Source organism: Passer montanus, unplaced genomic scaffold (assembly GCF_014805655.1).
Source record: "Passer montanus isolate IOZ18808 unplaced genomic scaffold, ASM1480565v1 scaffold29, whole genome shotgun sequence".
NCBI classification, from domain to species: Eukaryota; Metazoa; Chordata; class Aves; order Passeriformes; family Passeridae; genus Passer; species Passer montanus.
The window spans coordinates 9427598-9451200 of record NW_024367596.1 but is presented as its reverse complement, the minus strand read 5'-3'; the positions used below and the strand labels follow the sequence as shown (position 1 = coordinate 9451200).

Here is a 23603-nt window from a genome sequence, read left to right as displayed (position 1 = left end):
AGCCACACGGGTCCTTACGCTGGGGCTAGGTGAACATTGAAGATGATCTGTGGTCGCGGCGGGGCCCACTCCAGGTTTCCACGCACACGAATCCTCAGCTTGTAGATGTCGGCGTGCTCTCCATCATCAGGAGAGATAGGCAGAGAGTCAGGGATGGGCAGCAGCTGGGAGAGGCAGGCAAGAGGGTCAGATCCCTATCTTGTAGGCAGTGCACCTGGCTGGACTGCCAGAAACCTGCAACTGCAGCCCTCCGGAAAACTGCCAGGCACCAAGTCACCCCTCCAGCTGAATTAGGGGCTGAAGGACTGTCCCCCAGGGATCTGGACACTGCTGTAGGGGGCTGCATCCATCTCCAAAGCCCAGATAAACCCCTTCCCAAGCTCCACAAAGGGAGCACCGGGACAAGCAAAGCCCCCTCAGCAGTGCCCTGAAGCCAGGGGTTCAGGGAAGATCAAATGCAACCAGTGACAGGAACTCACAGCCTTACCTTCTGTGGGGCGTCATGCTCAGGGACCAGCCACTCCAATTCAGAGGCAGCTGGGAGCTGCATGCCCTCAAACTGCTTCAGCAAGCCCATGGCCACTGCCTCCGCTGAGTTTGAATTGAGGAAGGAGTGGGATCTAGACAGCAGAGGAATTGTTAGTACTGGATGTCACAGCTGTGTCCTCCTTGCAGCCCCATGCCAGTCCCAGTTCAAGTCACAGATCCTCCCTTCAACTCTGGTACCTTAATTCTGCACTGCTACACAGGCTTAAAATGAATACACATGATTGATTTCTGTCTTTGTAGATGTCCCCAAGCAAAGCTGGCTAATGGCACAACAACTGTTCAGAAGAGCATGCAAAACTTAACTCACTTGGCAAAACCTAGGCCTGTTCACAGGCGAAGCTGCAAAGTGACAGCCAGTGCCTGTGTAGGTCAGAAACAACTGCTCTCCCAGTATGAACCTACCCAAGCAGCTGCCAGCCATGGACACAGCTTTGGATTTCACCACACAAAGCAAAGGGGTCCCCAGGGAGGGAGGGAAGGAGGAGGACGGGAGGGATATCTACTCCAGTGTAAAACAGAAATTGATGCACATGGAAGAGCAGAGCTGGGCAGGAAAGTGAACATGGTACCAAGATGTGTCACCATGAGGTTGAAGACATACATGGAGTCCGAGGAGAGAAAGGACTTCCTGCTGGAGTCTGGGTTCCTCTTGATATCTGCATCTGAATCACAAACAGACAAGGTGGAACAGATGGGACAGGGCTGGGGATGCACTCATTTCAAACCAAAGCTTCAAGGTAAAACTCATCAAGCTGTTCAAAAGCACGTGAACTACAGCATCAACTTCTACCAGTGGCACTGAGCAGCAAGGAGGGGTGCAGGCTAATCAGTCAGCTCTCAGAACTACCAGGGAAAGGCAGGGTGGGGTGCTGTGAACAGCCAGCCTGATGTTTGGGGGAGACAAGTGGCTGCTGGTACAGATCACACACCAAGTCCTAGCAGTAACATGGCCTGAAATAGAACACACACAGGAGCCTGGAGAGCAGGACTGCAGGGTTAGCAAGAAGGTTTAGTAGCTCTCTACACACAGTATAGATGCTGGAAGGGATTAGCAATGGGATGCAGAGCCCTTCTCTCTACTTGAGTGTAACCTGTAAGATCAGACATGGGCCATGCCACAGTTTGTCAGTGACTGCACAGGGCTGGCAGCCTGTGCCCAGCACTGCCCACACACATCAGCACCCCTGCAGAGACAGGGCCAGCAGCCATGAGGCCAGCCCTCTGCAGAGGTCACAGACTCATCTCCTGAGGAGGGAAGGATCCAAGATAAGGTGCAGGACACTGCAGTCCTGCTCCCTACAGCCCTCAATCAACTCCCAAAGTGCCCTGGGCTGCCCCACAGCTCAGGTACCAGGCAGTACCCAGTGGTACCTTCACCACTCATCATTCCTTCACTCCAGCAGGTCAAACCTAACAGGGAATCCATCTCAACAGTAGAAAACCCCTATGTCAGGACAATTCCAGTCATACAATGCAGACAAAAGCAGGCAGAAACCTGCTTCATGGCAGGTAAGGCTCCCAGAAAAGGGAAGAAGGTATGCAAGGGGAAAGTACTACAGGTCAGGACAGACCAAGAGTGGCCAAAGCCATAACCTTCATCCCAGTAGGTGTGCTGTCTTGTACCTCTGGGGAGCTCTAGGAATGGTCTGCAGTGACCACACCACCCCCAAAAAAAAGTCTGTAGCTTCCCCTGCCCCAGTGCCTGGCAGGGGGAGGCACAGCTTAGGGTCCCTGCTCCTGTACCCCAAGCAGGTTGAATAACACAAATCTGCAGAGAGCCCACAGGATCCCAGCCAGGCCCCAACTGCACACTGAGACCAAGGGAATCACAGGCTGAGCAAAGAGTGTTCCCCTGTCCCAGGCTTTTGAACAGAGAGCAGGACTGCCCTAGCAACAGAGGGAGCAAGTCCTGCTAATTTACAGACTCACACTACTGGAATTCAGCTTGGACATTTGACCTTCATTGTTTGACATCCATTGCTAAAACAGGCAAAGGAAAGCATCCTTTAAGGAATCCACATATCCATGTCATGCAAACTGAATTCTAGCTGCAGAAAACAGGAAATTCAGGCAAACAGCCTCACGACCTCATAGAGCACCAGCCAGACACACCCACCATGCTCTGGTGCCCTCTGCTCTGTGCAGGAAGGTCCTGCATGGTCCTGGACTATGATGAACACGAGCAAATGGGGGCACACACAGCACAGAGTGGGCCAGGTGCTATGGGGAGGCAGAGCCAGCACACTCAGGCATTGACATGGTCTCAGAGATGGCAGAGGGAGCCAGATCTGACCCCAGGCTTCCACAGGAGCTAACACTGGGAACCTGACACCACTCACTTCAAAACATTAACCACAAACACTCCCCAAATCCTCATCAGCTACCCAAAACACCTCTGCTGCCAATGCTATCAAGTGGGATAGTACCCAGGAAGTTTGTGAACAGCCCCCAAATCTAGGGACATCACCCCACACCCCATGTGCCAGCTTCAGCCAGGATCACAGCCTGGTCTGTGAACACAACAGGGCTGACAGGAAAGATCTGAGCACCAGCAAACCCAGAGGAGCAACGTGCTGGTGCTGAGCACCTGACAGGAGAGATCAGCAGCAGCCCAGCTGACTGTTCCCTTGCTAAAGCAAACAGGGAGCACATGAAGGTTATTTAAACACGGCCAGCAGACCAGACCTAGTACTACTGTAAACAATAAAAACACTAAGCTGCATGTGATCCCAGTGACCAAGACCTCCAACTTGAACAAACTGCCTGTGCCCTGTCTGATCTCACCACTTCTCCCTCCAGAACTTCTTTCTAGAAGGATTCCACTCCAAGTCAAGTCTGAGCAGAACAGGAAGGCTGTGCTTCAGATCAAAGCTATGGCATGCCAGCTCTGCCAAGTCAAGCAGGACAATGCTCTCCAAGGCACTCGGGATGGAGACCTGGTCCCACATTGAAGAGGACTCTGCTCTCATTCAGCCCAGGCTCAGCCTTCAGCATCTACAGAGCTTCACTGTCCTGTGAAGTCCTACCCCAGGCAAGACAGTCTTCACACAGCAGGCATTTTGATATGCCCTGGGGGATGGAGCCCACAGCAGAACTCCTCTGCGTCCACTCTACTCAATCCTGCCACATCATCCTGCCACAGCTCTTCTTGCTGACATCTTCAGAACTGGAACCAATTCTCCCAGTTCTGAAACCAGGCAGATTTGAAGAAGTGTGCCCGTGCACACACACACACACCTTGCACACACGCGCGCGTGCCCAGGGAGCACTGCAGGGTACCTGAGAACAAGGAAGCCATTGACACTGAGAGGCCGTTCTTGGACATTTGAATCAGGTTAGATCCATCGTTACCATCTGTATGACATGGTGATGACAAAACAGTTGGCTTCAGTGCTTCAGCCAGGCCAGAGAGAAAGGGCATAAAACAAGAGCAGCACTCACACGAGGAGAGCCCAGAACTGAATTCACACACTCCTCCATGAGCTACAAAAAGGAGCTCAAAACCTCACCCTCATGGACTGAAAGGAGAGGTTGCTGTCAATAGTCAGGAGACAAGAAATTTAAAGCTGAAGACCGGACAACTCCATCTTCTTTTTAAAGTAAGAGAGATGGAGGTACTGCTGTGAAGTAAGTCATCCTCTTCAGAGGATGAACAAGGCTCTGAAGGCCAGGGACTTGGGCTGGCCTCCTGTGGGTGATAAGCTCAGCCACCCAAGCTGCCAGGAGCAGAGAGTACAGGTACTGCAAGCTGGGATGTGACCAGTACCCATCATCCAAGAGGTAAGGGGTCAGAGCTATGGCTCCTTCTGCCTGGGGAGGAGAAGAGAGGATGGTAGCTCTCCCACCTCTCTAGCTGTGACCACAGCTATGTGTAACAGGCAATGAAATGGAAACCACCTACCAGCCAGAGGCACAAAATGTGACAGGGTTACAGAAGATTCTGAAAGAAAGTCATGTCACCACATGAGGGAAACTGATTGCTCTGCTTATACTCAGAATTCAGCCATTTGTTTGGGAAAAGCCATCGTGAAGGCCAGAGGGACAGGGCCTTCTTCAGCAGGACTGACTCCAACACAACCACACCAGGAAGTCTGTTTCTATGACAGCAGCCAAGACAGCCATTCCCTCCTACCTCGGATCTCGTACTCTTCCACATCCTCTGCAGAGCCAGAGTCAGAGAGCCGCATGGAGCCGTGGGAGCTGAACTGGGACCCACTGTCTGTTGCCACGAGACCTGGGAGAAAGGCACCACAGCCAGGTCACCAGTGGAAGTGCTCCAAAGGGTCACTGACAGCTAGGGCAGATGGGGATAGCCAGGTATGGCCAGGGAAAGGAGGGACGGAGCTCAAGGATGGAAAACACTGCCAGGTTCAGAATGAAATGATATTCCATCATTCAGTGCCAGCAGTGTTATCAATGGATGGTATCTGTCACATTCTGGCCTTCACTAGCAGCAGTTTCACAAATCTTGGCACCACCTTGGTAGCAATTTAACTGTTTCCAAGGAACTGGCAGGAAGGCAGGCTATAGGATAGGCAATGGACAGAAAACCCACATCCCACTAGCTGATGAGCCCAAAACACATCACCCACTGTCTGAGCCCAGCTCCTGGCAGGTAGGGAACAGGTGCCTGGTGCGGATCTGCTGGCGCCGAATGCGAATCTTTTGTTTCAGCTCCTGGATCTCCTTGTCACTGTCTTCCTCCTCCTCCTCCAGCTGCCGGCTCATCATGTTGCATTTCATCAGCTCAATGGCAGCAATCAGCGACTCTGAGATGCTGAAGTGGGCGTTCTCCTGCAAGAGCAAAAGCATTCAAGGCTATGCCTTGGACAAACTAGGAAGACTTGGTAAAATTTTGTTCCCCACCTATGCCAGGAAAGAGCTTATTACTCATGGATGGTGGCAGAAAGATGTGAATTTCTGTCAAAACATGACTCTCCTATGAGTACCTAGAAAACAAAGGCTTCTTGGGCATCAGAATACTCACAAAACACAAGAAGCATCCTACAAAGAGGATGTGCAACACATCCACTCTGGGGGATCAGCACAAAGCCCTGAGGGGCCCTAACATGTTGTAAAGATACCATGTATATGACAGACGCACAGATCCCAGCTACCAGACACCACCAACTGTGCACCAACTGAGTTCAGCTCAGTTCTATGCACAGCTCTACAACAGGCAATACCACGGCATTATGCTCCTCATGGCAGGAAGTATCCCTGAACCTGCAGTAAGATGCATTCCCCAATGCACACAGGCTGCTGCTGCTTCCCTCACCTTCTCCAGGTCTGCACAGCTGCCAAAGTCCTGCTCAGAGAGGTAGCTGATGAGGGACTGCCCTTCTGAAGGTCTCCTGAACATCCCTTCCCCCGAGCTCAGGTACTGTCCAGAGTCTAGAAATGCAAGGGACACAGGTATGAGAGAAGGATCTGCTATCTCCATGCCACCCAGTCCTGTCAGCACCCTGACAGCATCTCAGAAGCAGGTGCCAGCACTTGAGGACACTGCAGCGCATGGAGGAACCTGACCAGGACTGAGTGTCCCCACTGAGGCTGGCTGTACTCACCATACTCCATGTAGAGGGAGCTGGGGGTGCTCAGCTCACTGCTCTGCGTGGAAGCAGAGACCAGCCCTCTCCCTCCACTTGGATCACCATGGGACTCTGGAAGGGAAGGTGACACCAGGCACACGTCAGTACCTCAGAGGCGCCCTGCCACTGCACAGGGTGAAATGAAAGGGGCTTGGCATCACACACACAGGCACAAATGGATGGAAATAAAGAGAGACATCTTCCTGCTCCATGCCACAGCTGAGGGCAAGCCCAGGAGGAGATGAAACTAGAAAGGCATTTCAGGCAGGAGAAGGAGAATGAAGGAGAGAAGATCATGAGAGACATGGAACAGTCACATCCTGAGCCTTCCTCTGTTTACCCCAGAGTAGAGTTGGGGGTCACAACAGGCTCCAGCTTGCCAGCCCTTTCTTCCTGAGGGAGCATTCTGAGGGCAGTTATCCCCCAGAACAGAGACCAGGAGACACAGGGAAACATGAGCTGCCAAAGGATCTGTGGGGGTCCCTGTCCTGCAAAGCAGCCTGGACACCAGTGCAAGGAGGCATGTGAAGAACATGCTCCTGCTCCACTGTAAGGCAGGCTCCCCACACAGAGGTGGAGCCTGGGTGCAGTGCTCAAGGTGACCTACACGGGCTGTGGGCAGGGCTCTGCCCCTCACACACACTGTGGTGCAGCTCCCTGCCAGACTGAGCCAGTGGGGACTGCCAGGAGCTGGCCTGGCCACAGAACAAGAACAGGTGGTGCTCTGCAGAGAGCCATGGCCCCAGGGAGCACCGGGATGGAGTGCCTGGGTGACAGAGGACTGCTGAAGGACACTGCAAACACCCTGCCTGAATGGCACAGGAGCATACAGCTCTGGATACAGGGCAGGTGCCAGCTGACAATCCTGAGCATAACAAAAGGGCAACCATGTCCTTTCAACCTCCCACTCACTTTTGCTCCCAGCTTTGTGCCCTAACTCTGAGGTGGCTGGAGGTTCCTGAGCCCACCAATACCAGCCTCTCCCTGTCAAGGCCATGAAGCAGCAGTGACCAGCATGGAGCCTGGGATCAACCCACCCCACAGGCTGGGAGACAAGAGACTTGTTAGGGTAGGAGACTCTCACAGCTACTCACTGCAGCCTGACAGGGTCTCCTGCAGCCACCTCAACACAGAAACCACCTCATGGGGTTGATGCTTTGGGGATGCCACATACAACACAGCCTACTGCTGAAAGGTAAAGCGAGGCAGTGCTCAGCATCATCTGTTGGAGCAGGACACAGGGCTGGACACATCTCTCTGAACACCCATCAGCCCCAGGGAGGAGCCTTTCCAGACACAGAACCCTCAGCACCCAGATGTGAGCTTGACAAACCCAGTGCCACTGTTCATTGGGTAGAAAACAAAACAGCCCACTTTGCTGAGCTGCTGAATTTTTCTGCACATGGGACAAAGGAATGGCAGCACCCCAGCATTTCTGCTTGGGGTAAAAGCTGCCCTGAGCCCTAAAGAGCATCCAGGAGTCTCAGCTGTGGGAACATACACTGGAAATCAGTCAACATCAAACCTCCCTGTGCCACAGATCCATGAAATAAAAGAAAAACTTAGATGTCCAAGCCCATGCCTGGTTAGCTGCCAGCCCTTATTCACTAGGTAAGAGAGGAAACCTCTCCTGGCTTCCAAGGCAGTGGGTGGAGGGAAGGGCAGGGGATGCAGCTCAGAGACTTGGTGGCCAGCGCTCCCTAACGCCATGCAGAGGAGCTGGAAACACTTGTGGGTCTGGGCCACTGCTTCCACAAACCAAGCTGGGATCTTCGGTCTGGCCACATGCATGAACCAGACCACACTTCAAAGCATCAGCTGGGACACAGCAAAGAAAGATTCTCTTTTTTGGTTTTCTAAATGAACACTAATGGATTGATGGCAATCCTGAACTTGATGCAATGACCACTAATGAAGGGCTGTTATACTGGCTCCCAAACCTGCCACTGGATCTTCTATTATAATGGTGATATCCCTGAGGCCTCCTGGGCAGACAGAGGAGGAGAAGGGCAGCGTTAAGGGAGAGAAAACAGAGACAGACTGGTTACTACTCAGCAAGGACCTCCACTCTCCAATGAAGGTGTAGCATCAGGGCAAACTTTCACAAACTGGTTGTCCCCTCACACCCCACTCTCCATCCCTATGTACTCACTCAAGACCACAGGAGAACCCAGCAGGTTACCAGTGGGCTCACATCCTACCAGCTGGGTGAGCCCAGGCCCCAGTCCCATATCCCAGCCAAGCAAGCCCAGTGGAGAAGAACAACTGATGCCACAGCATTGCTGCCATTTTCTAAGATTTTACTAAAAGCTGGCAATACCAGCAACAGTCCAGCCCAGGGCATTCTGTGTCATCCCATCATTCCAGTGTAGAGCTGAAAAGCTAAGGGAAAAGACCAACCACTTGCCCACTGTCCCTCTCTCCAACATGATCCATGGAATTAAGGGGGTGGCCAGCATCAGCCTTCTGGTACCCAAGACTCCCACGCCCAGAAGCCATCCCAGAAAAGCTGTCCCATTACCGTGCAACTTCCCAGAAGTCACGTTGGTGTCAGAGTGTGAGCGCACGTGGCTCTTCTTGAGGATGCCCTGTGGAGCTGAGGACTGTCCCTCTGAGAAGCTGGACCGGCGCAACAGGCTCAGGCCCCTGCTGCCACCTCCGCTTGCCCCCTGCTCCCCCAGGGATGATACTGAGTCCAGCTTCTGGGAGCTGCTGGAGGAGAAGAGTTTAGAGCTACTGCTCTTGGTGCTGCTGCTGCTGCTGCTGCTGCATGCCCGGCCCCGGCGTCCCAAGTTCCCAATGGCCAGGTACTCTGGCCCGTCATTAACGTCGCTCTGTGGATCATCCTGACTCCCTGTCCAAGTATCCTCGCTCTGGCTGGTGGTGCTGGAGCTCATCTCGCTGGCTGGAGAGAAGGGGTCTTTGGGTGAGGGCACGTGGAGGTGGGCAGCAGAGCTGGGCTGCTCCAGAGGGGACCTGCTCTCGCTGAAGGAGGAGGACCGGGTGGACGGGCAGTGCTCCTGGGGCTGGCTGGAGTTGGAGCTGCCACAGGAACTCACTGGTCTCCTGTCTGGACAGAGGCAGGAGCATGATTTCACACACTGGCACAAGGATGTCTCCTATATCCTATGGCTATAAGCTTGTGGCTTCACACCAACACGCCCACCCACCACAGGCAAATCCCTCCCTCCCACCATGGGCATAAGTCTTCCACACCCATCCACCCCAACAGATACATAGGCAGATAAAAAGGTAAAGTCTTTTCTGGGTCTACCCTAAGCTCCCCAGCCTACCCTTGATACCTGAGAGGCCAGAGGAGGCTGAATGCTGGAGGCTGGAGAAGGACCCAAAGCAGCGCTGCTGAGTGCAGGGGGCAGCAGGGACACACGGGGATGCAGGGAGGGCCGTCAGGCTCTGACTCTTGGTCACTGGAGATGGATTGTCACTCTTCCTGGTAAGCTGAAGAGAGGTGGCATCATCAATAAATCAGCATCTATAGGGCTACATGTCAAAAGAGCAGCAACAGAAAGGGATCAACCTGCAGCTGCCTGGTGACCAACCACAAATGATGTGGCAGCCCTGGGAACACGAGGGTGGGGAGGGAAAAGCACGGCAGCACAGAAGGGAAGCAGCTCTTTGCTCACAGCTGCAGGACAGATTCCCATGCCCATTACCAGGCTCTCAGTGAAGTGATCCAGGCAGCCCAGTGCTCCTGGCACACGGCTCTTGTGTCCCTCAGCACTGTGATCACACATGTCTCTTGTCCCAGCAGCAGGGTCTGACGCGCACAGGGATGGCAGTGACGTGCCGGCCAGCTGAAAGAACACAGCCCCCATTTAACAAAGCCTCGCTAATTGCTCTCTTTTGGGGACTCTGTGCAAAGAAGGCAGCTGCTGTTTCTGTCCTCTGGAGGCAGGGCAGCTGGTGCAGGGCTGCACAGGGGGTCACTGGCATGAGCAGGAGCTGGCACCCACGTGTCCTGGGGCATTGCCCATCCCCTCAAGATCATGACTGTCCCTCATGAACAGGCAGCTCTGCATGCTGGCCCTGAAGCCTTGGACCATTGGAGATGGCTTTAAAGGTGCTTCTTTCAAGGAACTGGTCCTCAGGTCCTCTACTCAAATCCTTGGTGCAAGCCTGAACCAAGGTGCCCCACTACAGGCTCCACACAGCCATTTCCCCCACCCTGACCCCTTACAGGTCACACAGACAGGACCAGGACCAGTTCCCAACTCTCCTCCCCTCTTGGAGCAACTTTTACTAGCTCCAAATCCAGCTCCTTGTCCAAGGGCTCCATATACCCTGAATGTGACTTTGAGGGAGCAGCCACAGCCAGTTGGCATCTGGGGAGAGCCACATGTAAAATCTGGGACCTCAACTCACCATGGAGGTGTCGATCTGAGCCAGAAGCCTGGGGTTGTTCTGCTCAACAGCTTCCAGGCACTGCAGCATGGCCGTGACGTGGGCGTCACTGAGCAGGAAGGCAGTATCTGGGCAGAAAAAAATGCTACTCAGGGGAGTCTCTCTCACCCACACAGTTTGACACACCAGTTGCTCACATGCAAACCAATTTTTCTGCTGTCCTCCCTCACTCCCACACAGCTTGGAAATGCCACCAGCTAGATATTTTCCTAGTAAGAAGGAAAAGGCCCGTTGCTCCTTACCTGTGTAGAACTTCCTGATGTACTGCCGGTTCCCCAGGAGCGGCCTCAGCTGTGCTGACAGGCAGTGGCACTGCAGGCTGTGCTGCAGCCACAGCTGGGCAATGGCCTGGTCCCCTGGGCCCTCGGGGTCACGCTGGCCGCTCTCCTGCAGGCTGATGAACTGGAAAGGGACAGCAGGCACAGGTTAAGGCAGGCAGAGGCAAGAAGGGGAACAGGGCTTGTTCCACCGTATGGCTTTGGTCTCCTTGATAACAGCAGCTTTCACATGCCAGCCACTGTCAGCAGGAAAGAGGGCATGTCCCAGCAGCTCCTCAGCCACCAGGGAGACAAAAGCACCAGGCAGGAACAATGCTTCAAAGGTCAGTGACCAAAGTCCTCTGACAGCCACCAGCACAATGAATTTCTCTTACACGTTCTCCCACCCATGAGCCTTGTCCCTGACCTGGAGCAACCCCACGCTCCCAAATCCAATCTGACCCCAGTGGTGACAGTCATGTTCCTGCTGACACATTAACTGGAAAAGGCTGTGGCAATGCCTGAGCTGCTGCAGGTTACAGAGCTGGACTGGAGTTGCACTCCTGTTCCCCCAGCAGCAGGCTGGACACTGGTGTTCCCTTGTCCAAAAGGGGCTGGCACAAATGGCCAGCCCTTTGTGCCCATCCTTGGCAGGAACCATGGATGTCAGCACGGGGCAGCTGAGGACCAGGAGTCATATGTCAGTGGCTGTCACAAGTCAGAAATGGGAGAATAAATGCATGATGAGGCCAAAACCCAGAAACAGGACAGCCCAGACCCTTAGAGATCTGCAGAGACACATGAATCACCCCTGCGCACAGACAAGCACTGCTTGTGCCAGTTCTCTTGGTGATGCCTGCTGCACCCAGCCCAGCAGCACTGGAAACTGGCCTGGGAGAAATAAGCAGCCAATTGTCTCAGCCCAAGCCACACTGAGTTCCCAGGACACAGCTTGTACCCAAAACCACGGCTGTGTCAGCCTCCACAAGCCATGGAGCAGCTTTACTCACAGCAGCCCAGGCAGCTCCGTCCCACGGGTGAGGCTCCAGCCCTGCTGCCCTCTCCCCTCCCCGTGGGCACACAAGGCCACCCCAGCAGGACCCACCTTCTCCAGGTGATGAGCAGAGCCCGGACTCAGCCAGCGAATGTCCTTCACAAACTGCCAGTAATCCTTCTGTCTGCAGCACACCTGCCCAGGACAGCACAGTCAGGTGTCACCTCCCAAGTGCCAGTTAAATCAGCACAGCCCCGTCAGCCCCTTGCTGACACAGGCCATGCTGTTTGCCTCAGCTTTATTCAGACAGTTTAGGCTTTTCTTAGTTATTCTTCCCCTTAGAGAGGAACTGCAACAGAGTTTCTGTTTTCCTCTCCACCCTATTGGTTGTAAGCACAGACCCAAAAAGTGTCTCTTCACCAAAAAGCTAATTATTTTTACTTCCATCTCTATTTCCTCTTTCACAAGTGACAGAGGAGTGGCTTCTGTTTTGGTGGTTTATTTGGTTTGGTGGGGGAGTAGTTTGGTTTTCTAGGCTAGAAAACTAACATGGTAATTTTAATTTTCTAGACTGAATTTGGTTTTCTGGACAAACAAATAAAATTAATTCAGAAGTTTAAAAACCTCTTACCCTAGTTTTCTTAATGTGTACATATGGATTTTTTCACCTTTTTTTTTTTAATTCCCAACTGTAGGCAAAAAAGTTGCCAAGAAAATAAAAAGTAAATGGAAATGTTTTGCTGGAGCAGCTATGAGCCAACTGCTGTTAGGAAGCTGTATTTTTATGGGCCTCCTTTTGCAACTCCTATAGCTTGATTGGTGTCACACATGCCTGATCAGAGGAGACATTCCTGAGTGGAAGATCTGTCTTTGCCCACAGTAAAAGCAGTGAGGAAGGTAACACACCATCCTGCTTTGCATGTCTGATATGAACTGCTACCAACACACAGACTAGTATAAATCATTTAAACCTCACTTCCTGAAGCCTGTGAATAGCAGGTCTGTCAGAAAGCAGCACTGCACTCCTCACATGGACAAGGTAGCTCCTCTCTCTGTCCATTTCCCAGAGCAGATCCCTGGTCCATGCAGCTGGGGACTAACAGGAACAGAGCAGCACCTCAGCTGTCTACAAACTTAATAACTCCAGGGAGCACAGCTCCCTGCTTAGACAACCTGCCACTCTGGCTCTTCCTGGAGGCTTTTTAGCTTGGGTGCAGCACTGCATAGGTGCAGTTTTCCTGATCTGGGACCCAGCTGTCCCATGCAAGCTGCCTGGGGCTCCTGTGCTGTTCTCTTCCCTCTGGGTGGCAGAGCCACTGATGGGAAGCCTGTCCCCAGGCAAGCCCTACAGCCTTGTTCATCTTTCCACTGTAAATAAATTGTGCTGGTAATTGCAACCTGAAGGGGAGATCTTTAAGCCTCTGCACACAAGTGGGAAAGAGAAATTCTTCCAGGGAGCCATGCAATGGGGGAAGGCTGGGTGAGCAACTGCAGGCACAACAAGAGCCTGGAAAGAGTGATCCCATTCACGCAGAGCGCGGTTTGGCTGCCAGCTCCTGTTGCTAACACAGCTAAGCAGAAACAGTGAAGATGCGAGGTTTCTCTTGCCAGCCCTCGCTGGGGACTTGTCCAAGTGCAGATGATACAGGGCTGACTCACTGCAAATGCAATTTAATCGCTTGGCTACAGCAGAAAGAAAGGAGAGAGGGGCTGGCCTCAGCACAGGGGGCACAAGCACTTAGAAAAACCATACTGAAAGTAGATGAGATAGAAAGAACGTGCACCCAGGTCCCTCTGACAACCACAGCATTTACCAGGCAAGCTCAGCCCCTGCTTGGATCACTGCCCAGCCTGTTACATGCACTGTGCCCACTCTGCTATGAGCACAGAAGCGAGCTGCAGCACCTGCTTGTGACAGGCACTGAGGCTGTGACAGACAGACAGACAGACAGACAGTCGTGCTGGCAGGACAGAGCCATACCTTGTCATGGATGAGCCCATGGTAGAGGATGCTGTGCATGTCTCTGCAGAGCCGCTCCAAGCCTCCATACTTGGACCAGACATTTGGGTTGCTGATGGACACCAAACCTTCCACTGTGGTCTTCAAGTTGCCAAGGAGCTTCCAGTGCTCTTTCCTGCACAGGAACACAGCAAGATATATCAGAGATACAGCAAGAGGAACCTCACAGCAGGAACATGGTATTGCACTCTCTCTAAGGAAACTCTCTTCAGGCTGAAACCTTTGGTGGTCCAGAAACTTGCAAAGGTGAGCTGAAGTACTTAGTGCATCCCTGTGGTCTCCCATACATGGTTTGTGGACAGCAGACCATATTGCAATGATTCTCCTGATGAGTGGTAGCCACCACCAGGAGACAGAACAGACTGATGGCTCCTGCAATGCACCACGTGCCCAGTCTGGGCCAAAAAACCTGGGGATTAACTTTCTAGCAGGCTCCTGCTTCACTGACATGTTCTCTCTAAGAGAGCAGCAGCCCCTCAGGAGCACAGCAGCTCTATGGAAGGGTGTGAGGGCCACCACACTGAGCAGACCCTGTGTTTACAGGGCAGCACTCCCTGAGCAATGCACATCACAGAGAGCTCCAGTCCTGTCAGGATGCAGAGGAGCTCCTCTCCCAGGGAGGTGACACTTCATCTGCATCTCCAGCTGTGCAGCCGCTCTCTGGGCCCTGACCTGCTCTAAGCACAACCTGCAAAAACATTATCATCTTATGGGCAGAGATCAGCAAACTGCTGGTGAGCTCTAGAGTATGCACAGCAGTTCATCAGTACCATCCCCCTTGGCTGCCCTGCATACAGCAAGAAATCTCCATCATCTACCACAAAGCAATGCTGTAGAGAGGCAACATCATTTGACTATGGAAAAGCAGCTGTGGGGAAGGAAGCTTTGGGTGACTGAGGTTCCCACTCAAGCTGCTTGACAAGGTTGCCAGATGAACAGCAGCTGTCAAAAACACATATTCAAATAGGAGCCACTCTCTCAGAAGAACAGGAATGTTGCAAGGTACAGTTAGGAATGTAAATAACAAAAAAAAAAAGTCTCTGCAAGGTTTGTAACAAAAGTACCCTAACTGACACTTTAGCATGAAAGTTCAAGTTTTCAACTAGCAAGAAACAAGATGGTGTTTTAGAAGTTAGTCCCTACCACAGCCAAAACCAAACTGAATTTCCAAAACACAAGAGGAAAAAGAAGGAAAACAAATAAATAACATTATTTAAAACTGCTCTCATTTTCATCCCTTGGGGATCAAAGTGTGGGCTGCATACTCCTGGTAATTAAAACAAAGCTTTTCTCACCAATATTCTCTTTTTGAGACTTGTTCACTACTGCCAAACTGATTAGTTGAACAAGCAGATTAATTAATCATTAATTATTGGCTCTACCTCAAGCTGCCCCTTCACTTCACTTCCTCATGAGGGAAACATCATCACTTTCAGTGCCCACCTAAGCCTAAACCACACAGAACCAACCCATCCCACCAGCAAAGCCTGTCACCCTGACAGCACCAGAGCTCTAAACCAGCCCTGCAGTGCACGTGGCAGCATGTGTATGCTCATGTTGTACTTTAACTAACAGGCATGGGGCTTTATCTCAGAAGAGACTGAAGAAAAATGCACAGATGTGCAAAGGCAGCTTCTTGAAGGAGATACAGCTTGGGAAGACACAAAAAAATGATCCAGCTCTACTGAATTTTTGGGCTTTTCCCATCCCTGCCCTGAGCAATGCAGATGTTCTTTGGCTGTGGATGCCCAGAGAGGAATCAACAGTCCCTGGTCAAAGAGCACCTGCAGCCACTGAGCTCAGAACGTCAGCAGCTCCTCCCTAAGGTATTTCTGACACTCAGAGTTAGGAAATGTAAGTGAAAGCTCAGCCACGCCACTGATATTCCAGTCAGTGAGTCAGGGGAACTCCCTCCCATGTTATTTATGCTATAAAAAGCAGGTGATGCACACAAGGATGTGAGGATAGCACATGCAGGGATGTGCCCTTCCAAATGAACAGTCAATCTCATTAAAGGACTTGTGCATCTCAAGAGGCAGAAAACAGGATCCATGGCTCTTTCCTAGCATGGGGAAACTAAGGGCAAGCAATCCTTGAACAAAATAATCTCAGAATGTTAAAACACTGAACACAGAAGCACACAGAAAATAAGCCACTTAATTAAAGCACCTTTGCAGAAGTGATCTTGAGCCCACCAAAAGTGAATTAAATCCTGATAGGACAGTAAGTATCCTATGGGACTTGTTGGCCCAAAGCAGTTCACAAGCTGGACACACAAGACCCTCCTGATACCACAACCCCAGCTGTTTCTGGGCTGGAACATGCTGAAAAGCACACAGAGACACAAGGCTGAAGACATGAGCACAACCCCAGCTGTTTCTGGGCTGGAACATGCTGAAAAGCACAGACACAAGGCTGAAGACATGAGGACCCATATAGCTGGCTGCAGGTGGCAGGGAAATTGGGAGAGCACAGCTAACCACATTTCAGCTTTGACTGGACTCTGGGGCAACCCTGAATTAGCAGCAGGATTTGCTACCCTCCCACTGAGAGAGCCTTGGTTTCAGATGCCAGGAGGGATGGAGAAAGCCCAAGTTCCCTTTTCTTCTGGTGTTCAGAGCATTACTAGGAAATCTGCTTTTTCTCCTAAATAAGAATTCTCCTTTGCTAGTGCTGGCATGGGGTAAGGCCAATAGAAAGTCTGGCATGGGGTAAGGCCAATTCATACTACATCATGAGAACACCCCAATTTACAATAAGGGCAAAGTCAGAAATAGCCCAGAGGGCACAGAACAAGAGCAGAGCTTCCCCTGCAAGAAGCACACATGGTTCTGTTCTCCTGATCCAGCAGAGCTAGGTTCCCCTAGCCAGAAGGGCCAAGGGCACTTGCAGGGACTGTGGAGCTCTCAGCTACGTCCTTCTCCTCCCTTAGAGACAACCTCTGATCCAGCCTCCAATTTTAACCACCAGCTCCACAAACATGGCACTGGGTCTCCTTTCTTTACCACAACAAACTCCATCTTCAAGTACAGCAACATCAACCTGCCACTGGGAACTGTCCCAAACATAACTGAACCTTTTGCACAGAATACAGCCTTGTAGCAAAAAATGGCTTAATGCTGCCACTGCTGACAACAGGGAATGCTGCTTGCTCCTCCAAGGCTTCCTCAGCCCCTCATGCCAGCAAGGGTAGGAACTTCTCTTGGTCCAAGTCAGCAAACGTGACTCACAGCAGGGGCAGGGAGCCATGCTGCTGACTTCTTAGTTTAAAATAAAACCAAACCTTGGTTACTTTCCAAAACAGAATCACACAGGTAGCCAGTATGCAAAAATGGAAAATAAAAATGAAGCTCATCTTTCTTGCAACCATCACCTGCTCTGTATCTCCTGTGCTCTGCAGGAGACACCTAGCAATGGCTGCTTGAATCCTGACCTCCACCTGGAAGACTCTCTTGATCCTCCTTAGCACCCTAAAGAGGTTGGGCTGATGATGCTGAGGTTATGAAGGGACTTGTGACAAATCTCCAACGACACTCATTGCTGTGCTGGCTGTCAGTTCCCCCTGCAGGAACTGAAGACTCCCTGCGCAGAGCCTGCTCCCGCCTCGCTGTCCCCAGATCTCCCAGACAACAGCAGCCCCTTCCCTGGACTCCCCCGCCTGCTCCTCGGCGGGCTCGGCGCTGCTGGGAGAAGGGATTAAAGAAAGCAGGCTTCGAGCAGTTCATCTGCAGCGGCGGGGAGTGGCTGACAGGCAGAGCAAGGCAGAGGAGAGAGCTCTGCCAGCCCAGCAGGGATGGGCAGGAATAGCTGAGCAGGCTGGCTGGAAAAGGGACACGCTGGGTAACTCACATCCACACTAAAAGCTGGCACTGATAGAAAATGGGGGCACAACCACAAAAGGTGCCCCCAGCAAACACAGCCCAGAGGAGCTGCTGCTGACGCATTCTTGCTCTGCACCGGCAAAGGATGAGGGAAGAAATTAGGGATTAAAGGTGGTTTTAAACCTTCCCATGGCAGATAGCTCACCTGCTCACCTGGCAAAGTCTCTCACAAGCAGATGACCACAACCTGTGGACCCAGGGTACTGTCCATGGGGCTTCAATCTGCACAGGACCTGCCTGTGACAAGCACACAGGCAGTGACAGGCAGAGCACATCCCCACAGCAGCCCACCCCCCTGGGAGAGCTGCTCACATCCCTCCACTGCTCACAGCACAGGTTCCCTTTAGGAACCCTCTCCTCTGGCCCTGCTGTCCCTGAGGGTCTCCTGGTGCCAGAGACAAAGGTGGCAGCTCTTTGGTAACCTGCCCAGCTGGCCACTGGCCCATCTGCTCCCCCTAGGACTGCTCTGCACCAGCCCCAGAGCCCTGCTCCCTGCCCAGCAGGACAGCACCAACCCTCCTGCCTCCAAGGACAATGTCCTCCCTGGACACTGGCATTGCAGCCCTGCCACTTGATGCATTCAGACCTGCTGCTGGGAGGAAAAATCCAGCACAAGATTCTCATTTTCCTCTCCTGTGCTGGCTCAAGGATGGACTCCAGCAAAATAACTTTTGCTTCTGCATTTTCTGTAATCCACAGAAAGATGAATCCAGTGATCTCCATCTATTCCCTATTGGCAACTGCCACAATCCAGTGTGAAATGGCACCTCGTGGGAATAAAAATGCTAACCACATCACACAAAGGACAAGGCAGTGTAAGGCCCGTGCTGGATCCTCCCCAAGGCATCAGTGCCAGCCAGAAGAACAAGCAGGCTCCTGCGTGTGCCAGCACCAGTGGGGGATGATGCCCTCCTTGTCCCTGGGGGAGTGCTGGGGGTGGCACCACCCCAGCCCTATTAGTCACACGGTGGCAGAGGCTGGGAGTGCAGGACTTGTGCCTGCAAAGGCAAGAAAATGCACAAAGATGAGCCTGGAAAGGCAAAGCAGTGAACGCAGTCAATTCCTTTTACCTTTTGGAACCTGCTGAGTTTGAAGCATTAGTAAAGAGGGAGAGAAGCACGAACTGTGCAGCTCAGAAGGCACCCCAAACCCGTGCTATAGCTTTAAAAGCACCAGTAGCATTTTCCCAGCTGATATGGCAAGCAGGAACAGAGCGACTGGCTGAGCCCCTCAGATAAGGAATGCTTCTCTCCCATATCAAGTTTCAGCTGCTCCTTCTTCCCCAGCCAACACCTCCAATTTCCATCCAACATTCACCCTGTGCTTCTGAGTGCCAGGGCAAAACCAATGCACATGTAAAAACCTGAAGTAAATAGGACTCGCCATCAAAACACCTCCAGCAAACAGCCTCTGCTGCTCATAAATGCTAACAAAAAAACCAGGCCTGAAGCACATATGAAGACCACACAGCCGAGGTCACCGTGCTCACCACCAGCCATGTGCAGGTGCAGGGCCTCACCTTCAGGAATAAAGAGATAGATAAAGAAATTCCTGTTCAGCACCCAGAGGAGGGGATGGAGATGACTGCCAGGAGGACAGGAGGTAGGATGCCGGAGCAGCAGGCTGCAGAGCCACCTGAAGGGTGGCAGCACGGCGTTAGGGCGGGGTGGTTTCACCCTTCAGCGTGCCAAGCAGAGAGCTGGCAGCTGCTGTGCTGGCCACGTCTGACGGGGGACAGAGCACCAGGACTGAGGTGCCACATCCGTGCTGTCACTGCCCCTGCAGCGGCCAGGACTCCTTCCCACGGCAGCGAGCAGAGCCGTGGGAAGGCTCGGGTGGGTGACAGCTCTGACTGCGCAGCCCACTGTGCCTCCCCCGCGAGGCACCGAGCCGGGGCAGCGTCACGCCCTGCTCTGCTCTGCCCTGCAAGCAGCGACCCCACTCGCGAGGAGCCCGTTCATTCCCTGCTCGCCCCCCGGTACCCCACACACCCACGCAGGACGGGAGCTCTCCGGGAGCATCCCCTGCGCATCCCGACCGCCGCCACCCGCGTTCCCGCACGCACATCCCACCCACACACACACACACCCACCCACATACAGACACGAGTGCGGCCCCCCACGCGTGCACGCACAGCACCGGGCCGGCCCCGGGCGCGCCCCCGCTGCTGCCACGCCCGTGCCCGTGTCCCGCCCCCAACGGGCGCGCCGCCGCCGCCGCCGCCGCCACACCGTCAGCGGGAGGGGCGAGCGCCCGCCACGCCCCGCCGCACCCACGGACTACAGCTCCCGGCGCGCACCGCGGCGCCCCGGAGCACCCAGTGGCGCGGCGGACTACAGTTCCCAGCGTGCACCGCGGCGCCCGGGCGCCATGACGGGCCGTCTGCTGCGGCTTTTCCCCGGCCGCGGAGCTTTCGGTGTCCCCCGAGTTCAAAGCGCTGGGAAAAGGCACAATGATTGCTGAAATAATCCTGCCTTGGACGGGATGAGGGAAATGCGATGGCAAGGGGAAAAAACCAAGCAAACAACTTGTCCCGGAGGGGCAGCTCGTGCACTGATCCCACCTGCAGAGACAAACGGGGACAGGGCCCTGCTGTGCCGCCCACTGCAAGGAGGGTGTGAAAAATACTGCAGAGTAACGTGTGCCTTCCGCCAAGTGCCGTGAAATGAGACTTCGAAAAGGAAAAAGTGATGCTGCTTTCGACTGAGAATAGTCAATGACAAATTAGTGTCAGAAATAAAACCTAGATATGGCTCTGGAGTTGTGTGATGCCTCAGAAACCAAAGCCAGGCATTTGTAAAATGGAAATTCCTTATAACTGTTACTTGAAATGATAACTGTGTGCTGCATACATGAAAATGCACCCCTTGGTGTGACATTTTCTATGTGGTTTATTTTACCAGGACAGTATTTCTGCAGCACAGAGGTGTCCAAGGTTCTGTACTGCTGTTCTTGATAATAATAATAATAATGTGTTTTAAACGTGCTTAATGAAGAGACCAGGACTCTTCATACAGCATAGTTGTATTCAAGTGTGGAACAACAACTTGTGTCCAGTCATCAGGCAGAAATTCCTTTTGTAGAGCCCATTGCACTGACTGAAACCACTGCCTGTGCATGGCACGTTAGGTCCCAGGGCATCAGACTGTGCTGACTCCCACAGTGAACATATTGGAGGAAATCAAGTCATCCCGACTATTGTGATTGTTGGATGATCATGCCTGGTGAAATGGAGCATGCAGATAAAACTAACAGATCTAATTTAGTTCTTTGTAGCTCTCAGTGCCACGTGGAAGCTTTGTCACTTGGCTGGATGCTGACACACTCCTGACAGCCACACAGCAAACCAAGAGCTGATGTTTGTGATCCCCAGCCATTCTGAACACAGAAAATACTCTTCAGGATCACAACTTGTGCCTGGTTTTCTGTTGTGCTGAGCAGCAGACAGCTGGCATTCTGTTTGTATAATAAACACAACTCATGGATATTGTAAAATCTGGATTTTGTCTGATTTCCACCTATCACAAGGACAGGTAGCATCTGCCACCTTTGCAGTTCATGTGTTTGTTTGGGGTAAACAGAGCATTTGTTTATTGGTGTGACACAGTCCCCAGATGGAGCTGGACCCTACAGCCTCATGGGAATTTGACTTAATGCTTTTTCAAAAATACATCTTTTGGCACCTCTATTTTTAGTAGTCCATGCTAATCTGTCAATAGCATATTTGCTTTAGAAATGTAGCCTAATTATAAGAACCTCCTACTCGTCATCAATCACTTGTCATCCAATCTCACCTGAAGGAAAATGTCATCAAAAGTTTTTAAATCTGTGTGTCCAAAACTCCGTGTCTGAACTTCTGCTGCCCATGGAGGCCACAGAGGAGAAATCAGGGTGGAACTGTCAGCCTCCAGCCCTGTGGTCACGAGTTTCTCCTGCCTGAAGGGAAAATCTCTCACTAGCTGGAGGTGTCCTGTGACAGTAACTGAGCCATTCTCTTCTAGACAATAGAAAGCAGCAAGAGGAACGTTCAGAAACACATTTTTGGCCTTATTTAAAAAGAGATGGATAAAGAGTGTAAATGGAGAGAGCAAGGCCTGGTCAACAGTCTGTAGCACAGGACACAGCTCAGGACAGAAAGCCTTAACTCACTGCTCTTTTTGTTGCCTTACACTCCTAGAAAGCTCTGCCATTCTTAAATCCTGCACAGTATTTCAGTGCAGGTAGCTCCCAGCACAGAGCTGTGACAGGGACCACAGGCTCCTTGTATGTCAGGTTCTCAGGATTCTGCACTCGCCACAGAGTGTTTATTTTAGCAGATGCACATATGGAATATGTGGGCAATGAACGAAATGTGGGAGGAGGCGTGTGCAAGGTCATGCATGGAAATAATTATCCCTGCCCAAGGGCGTTTGCAGGACAGCCCCTGCGGTCCCGTGGGGAGCTCCCCCTCTGGAGGCAGCAGGCAGGCCCTAAACAAGCTGTCCTTTGGTCATGCCAGCTTTAGGAGGGCAGCCTCAGCACAGCTCCCCAAGGAAACTCGGAGAGTAATGCCAGGTGACCGAGTGAGCAGGAGAAACAGATGTGGGTTTTCCTTTCAGCATTTACTGCCCAGCTTCTGCAGGAAGTTCATCCTCCGAGATCACCTTGTCAGTCCATCTGCTCCTTCCTTTTCTGCCTCTGGAACTCAGTGACCAATTTCAACCAACCACGAGCAAGATGTAGAGATTCCAGAGATAATTGCTATCCCTTAATTGTGAGTGTCAAGTGAACAAAGTGCTGTTGTGTAAAAAAGCCCTTTTACATGTAACTTGTTTAGCAGCAGCCAGCTGCCCACTAGGCACATGTGTACTGCTGGCCCACCAATACCACAGCTCCAAAGAATGCAAATATACAGGGAGCAGGGAAAGGCTTTGCTAGATTCCTTGTTAAAAAAAAAACAATTTATCTTCTGCGTTTCTCAATCACATGATTCTGACCACAAACTAGCAAAGATAACAACTCTGAAAAGAACCCAAAGACAACAAAGTATGGACACACTGTTCTGGGTTTAAGTAGTAATTTTAAGCTTTACATGGTATTTTGAAATAAGAACCTAGTTTGAACTCTGCTGTTTGACATTTGAAAACAATTGTGCTCAAAACCACCCTGGATTGGTTTTGTTGTTCACAGAACAGATTATTTCAATTGCATGGGGGTCACAGGCAAAGGCATCTCATAATCAACTTTCAGCTGAACACCCTTCCCTGCCCTGCAACACAGAATGGTTGGATTGGAGGGGACATGTAGAGGTCATGTGGTCTGACCCTTCCTGCCATGAGCAGGGACATTTTCAACGAGATCAGGCTGCTCAGAGCCCCATCCACCCTGACCTTGAGTGTTTGCAGAGACAGGGCATCCTCCACCTCCCTAGGCAATCTGTGCCAGTGTTCTACCACTCTCATTGTATAAAAAATTCCTCCTTATATCCAGTCTAAACCAACCCTCTTTCGGGTTAAAGCCATCACCCCTTGTCCTACTGCAACAAACCCTGCTGAAAAATCTGTCCCCATCTTTCCTAGAGGCCCCTTCAAGTACTGGAAGTCTGTAATGAGATCTCCCGGAGCCTTCTCTTCTCCAGGCTGAAAACCCCAAATCTTTTAGCCTGTAGCAGAGCTGCTCCGTGCTTCCAACCACCTCGAGCATCGCTCCCCGGCATCGCCCCCCGGCATCGCTCCCCGGGAATCGCTCCCCGGGAATCGCTCTCCGGCATCGCCCCCGGGAATCGCTCCTCGGGAATGGCCCCCCGGGAATCGTTCCCCGGCATCTCCCCCCGGGAATCGCTCCCCAGGAATCGCTCCCCGGGAATCGCCCCCCGGGCATCATCGCTCCCGGGAATCGCTCCCGGGAATC

At 52.3% G+C, this 23603-nt stretch overlaps 1 protein-coding gene across 6 annotated transcripts in view; it reads right to left on the bottom strand.

Annotated features, from left to right (window-relative positions):
* The window catches only part of RUBCN (rubicon autophagy regulator), a 29434-nt gene that overhangs the window by 5667 nt on the left and 164 nt on the right, over positions 1 to 23603 (bottom strand). The window contains exons 1-17 of one of the 6 annotated variants that reach the window (XM_039713835.1): positions 17860 to 18004; positions 13795 to 13948; positions 11925 to 12008; positions 10805 to 10964; positions 10524 to 10630; positions 9815 to 9955; positions 9443 to 9599; positions 8662 to 9210; positions 8081 to 8125; positions 6117 to 6212; positions 5828 to 5943; positions 5142 to 5343; positions 4682 to 4783; positions 3829 to 3903; positions 1151 to 1211; positions 488 to 620; positions 19 to 164 (exon numbers count right to left, since the gene is read on the bottom strand). In XM_039713835.1, coding sequence (XP_039569769.1) covers positions 19 to 164; positions 488 to 620; positions 1151 to 1211; positions 3829 to 3903; positions 4682 to 4783; positions 5142 to 5343; positions 5828 to 5943; positions 6117 to 6212; positions 8081 to 8125; positions 8662 to 9210; positions 9443 to 9599; positions 9815 to 9955; positions 10524 to 10630; positions 10805 to 10964; positions 11925 to 12008; positions 13795 to 13833 — 2213 coding nt within the window. In that variant the 5' untranslated portion in view covers positions 13834 to 13948; positions 17860 to 18004. Of the gene's footprint in view, positions 1 to 18; positions 165 to 487; positions 621 to 1150; positions 1212 to 3828; positions 3904 to 4681; positions 4784 to 5141; positions 5344 to 5827; positions 5944 to 6116; positions 6213 to 8080; positions 8126 to 8661; positions 9211 to 9442; positions 9600 to 9814; positions 9956 to 10523; positions 10631 to 10804; positions 10965 to 11924; positions 12009 to 13794; positions 13949 to 17859; positions 18005 to 23603 lie in introns of those variants that run through there. The other 5 variants (XM_039713839.1, XM_039713840.1, XM_039713837.1 and 2 more) reach the window with 5 other exon arrangements.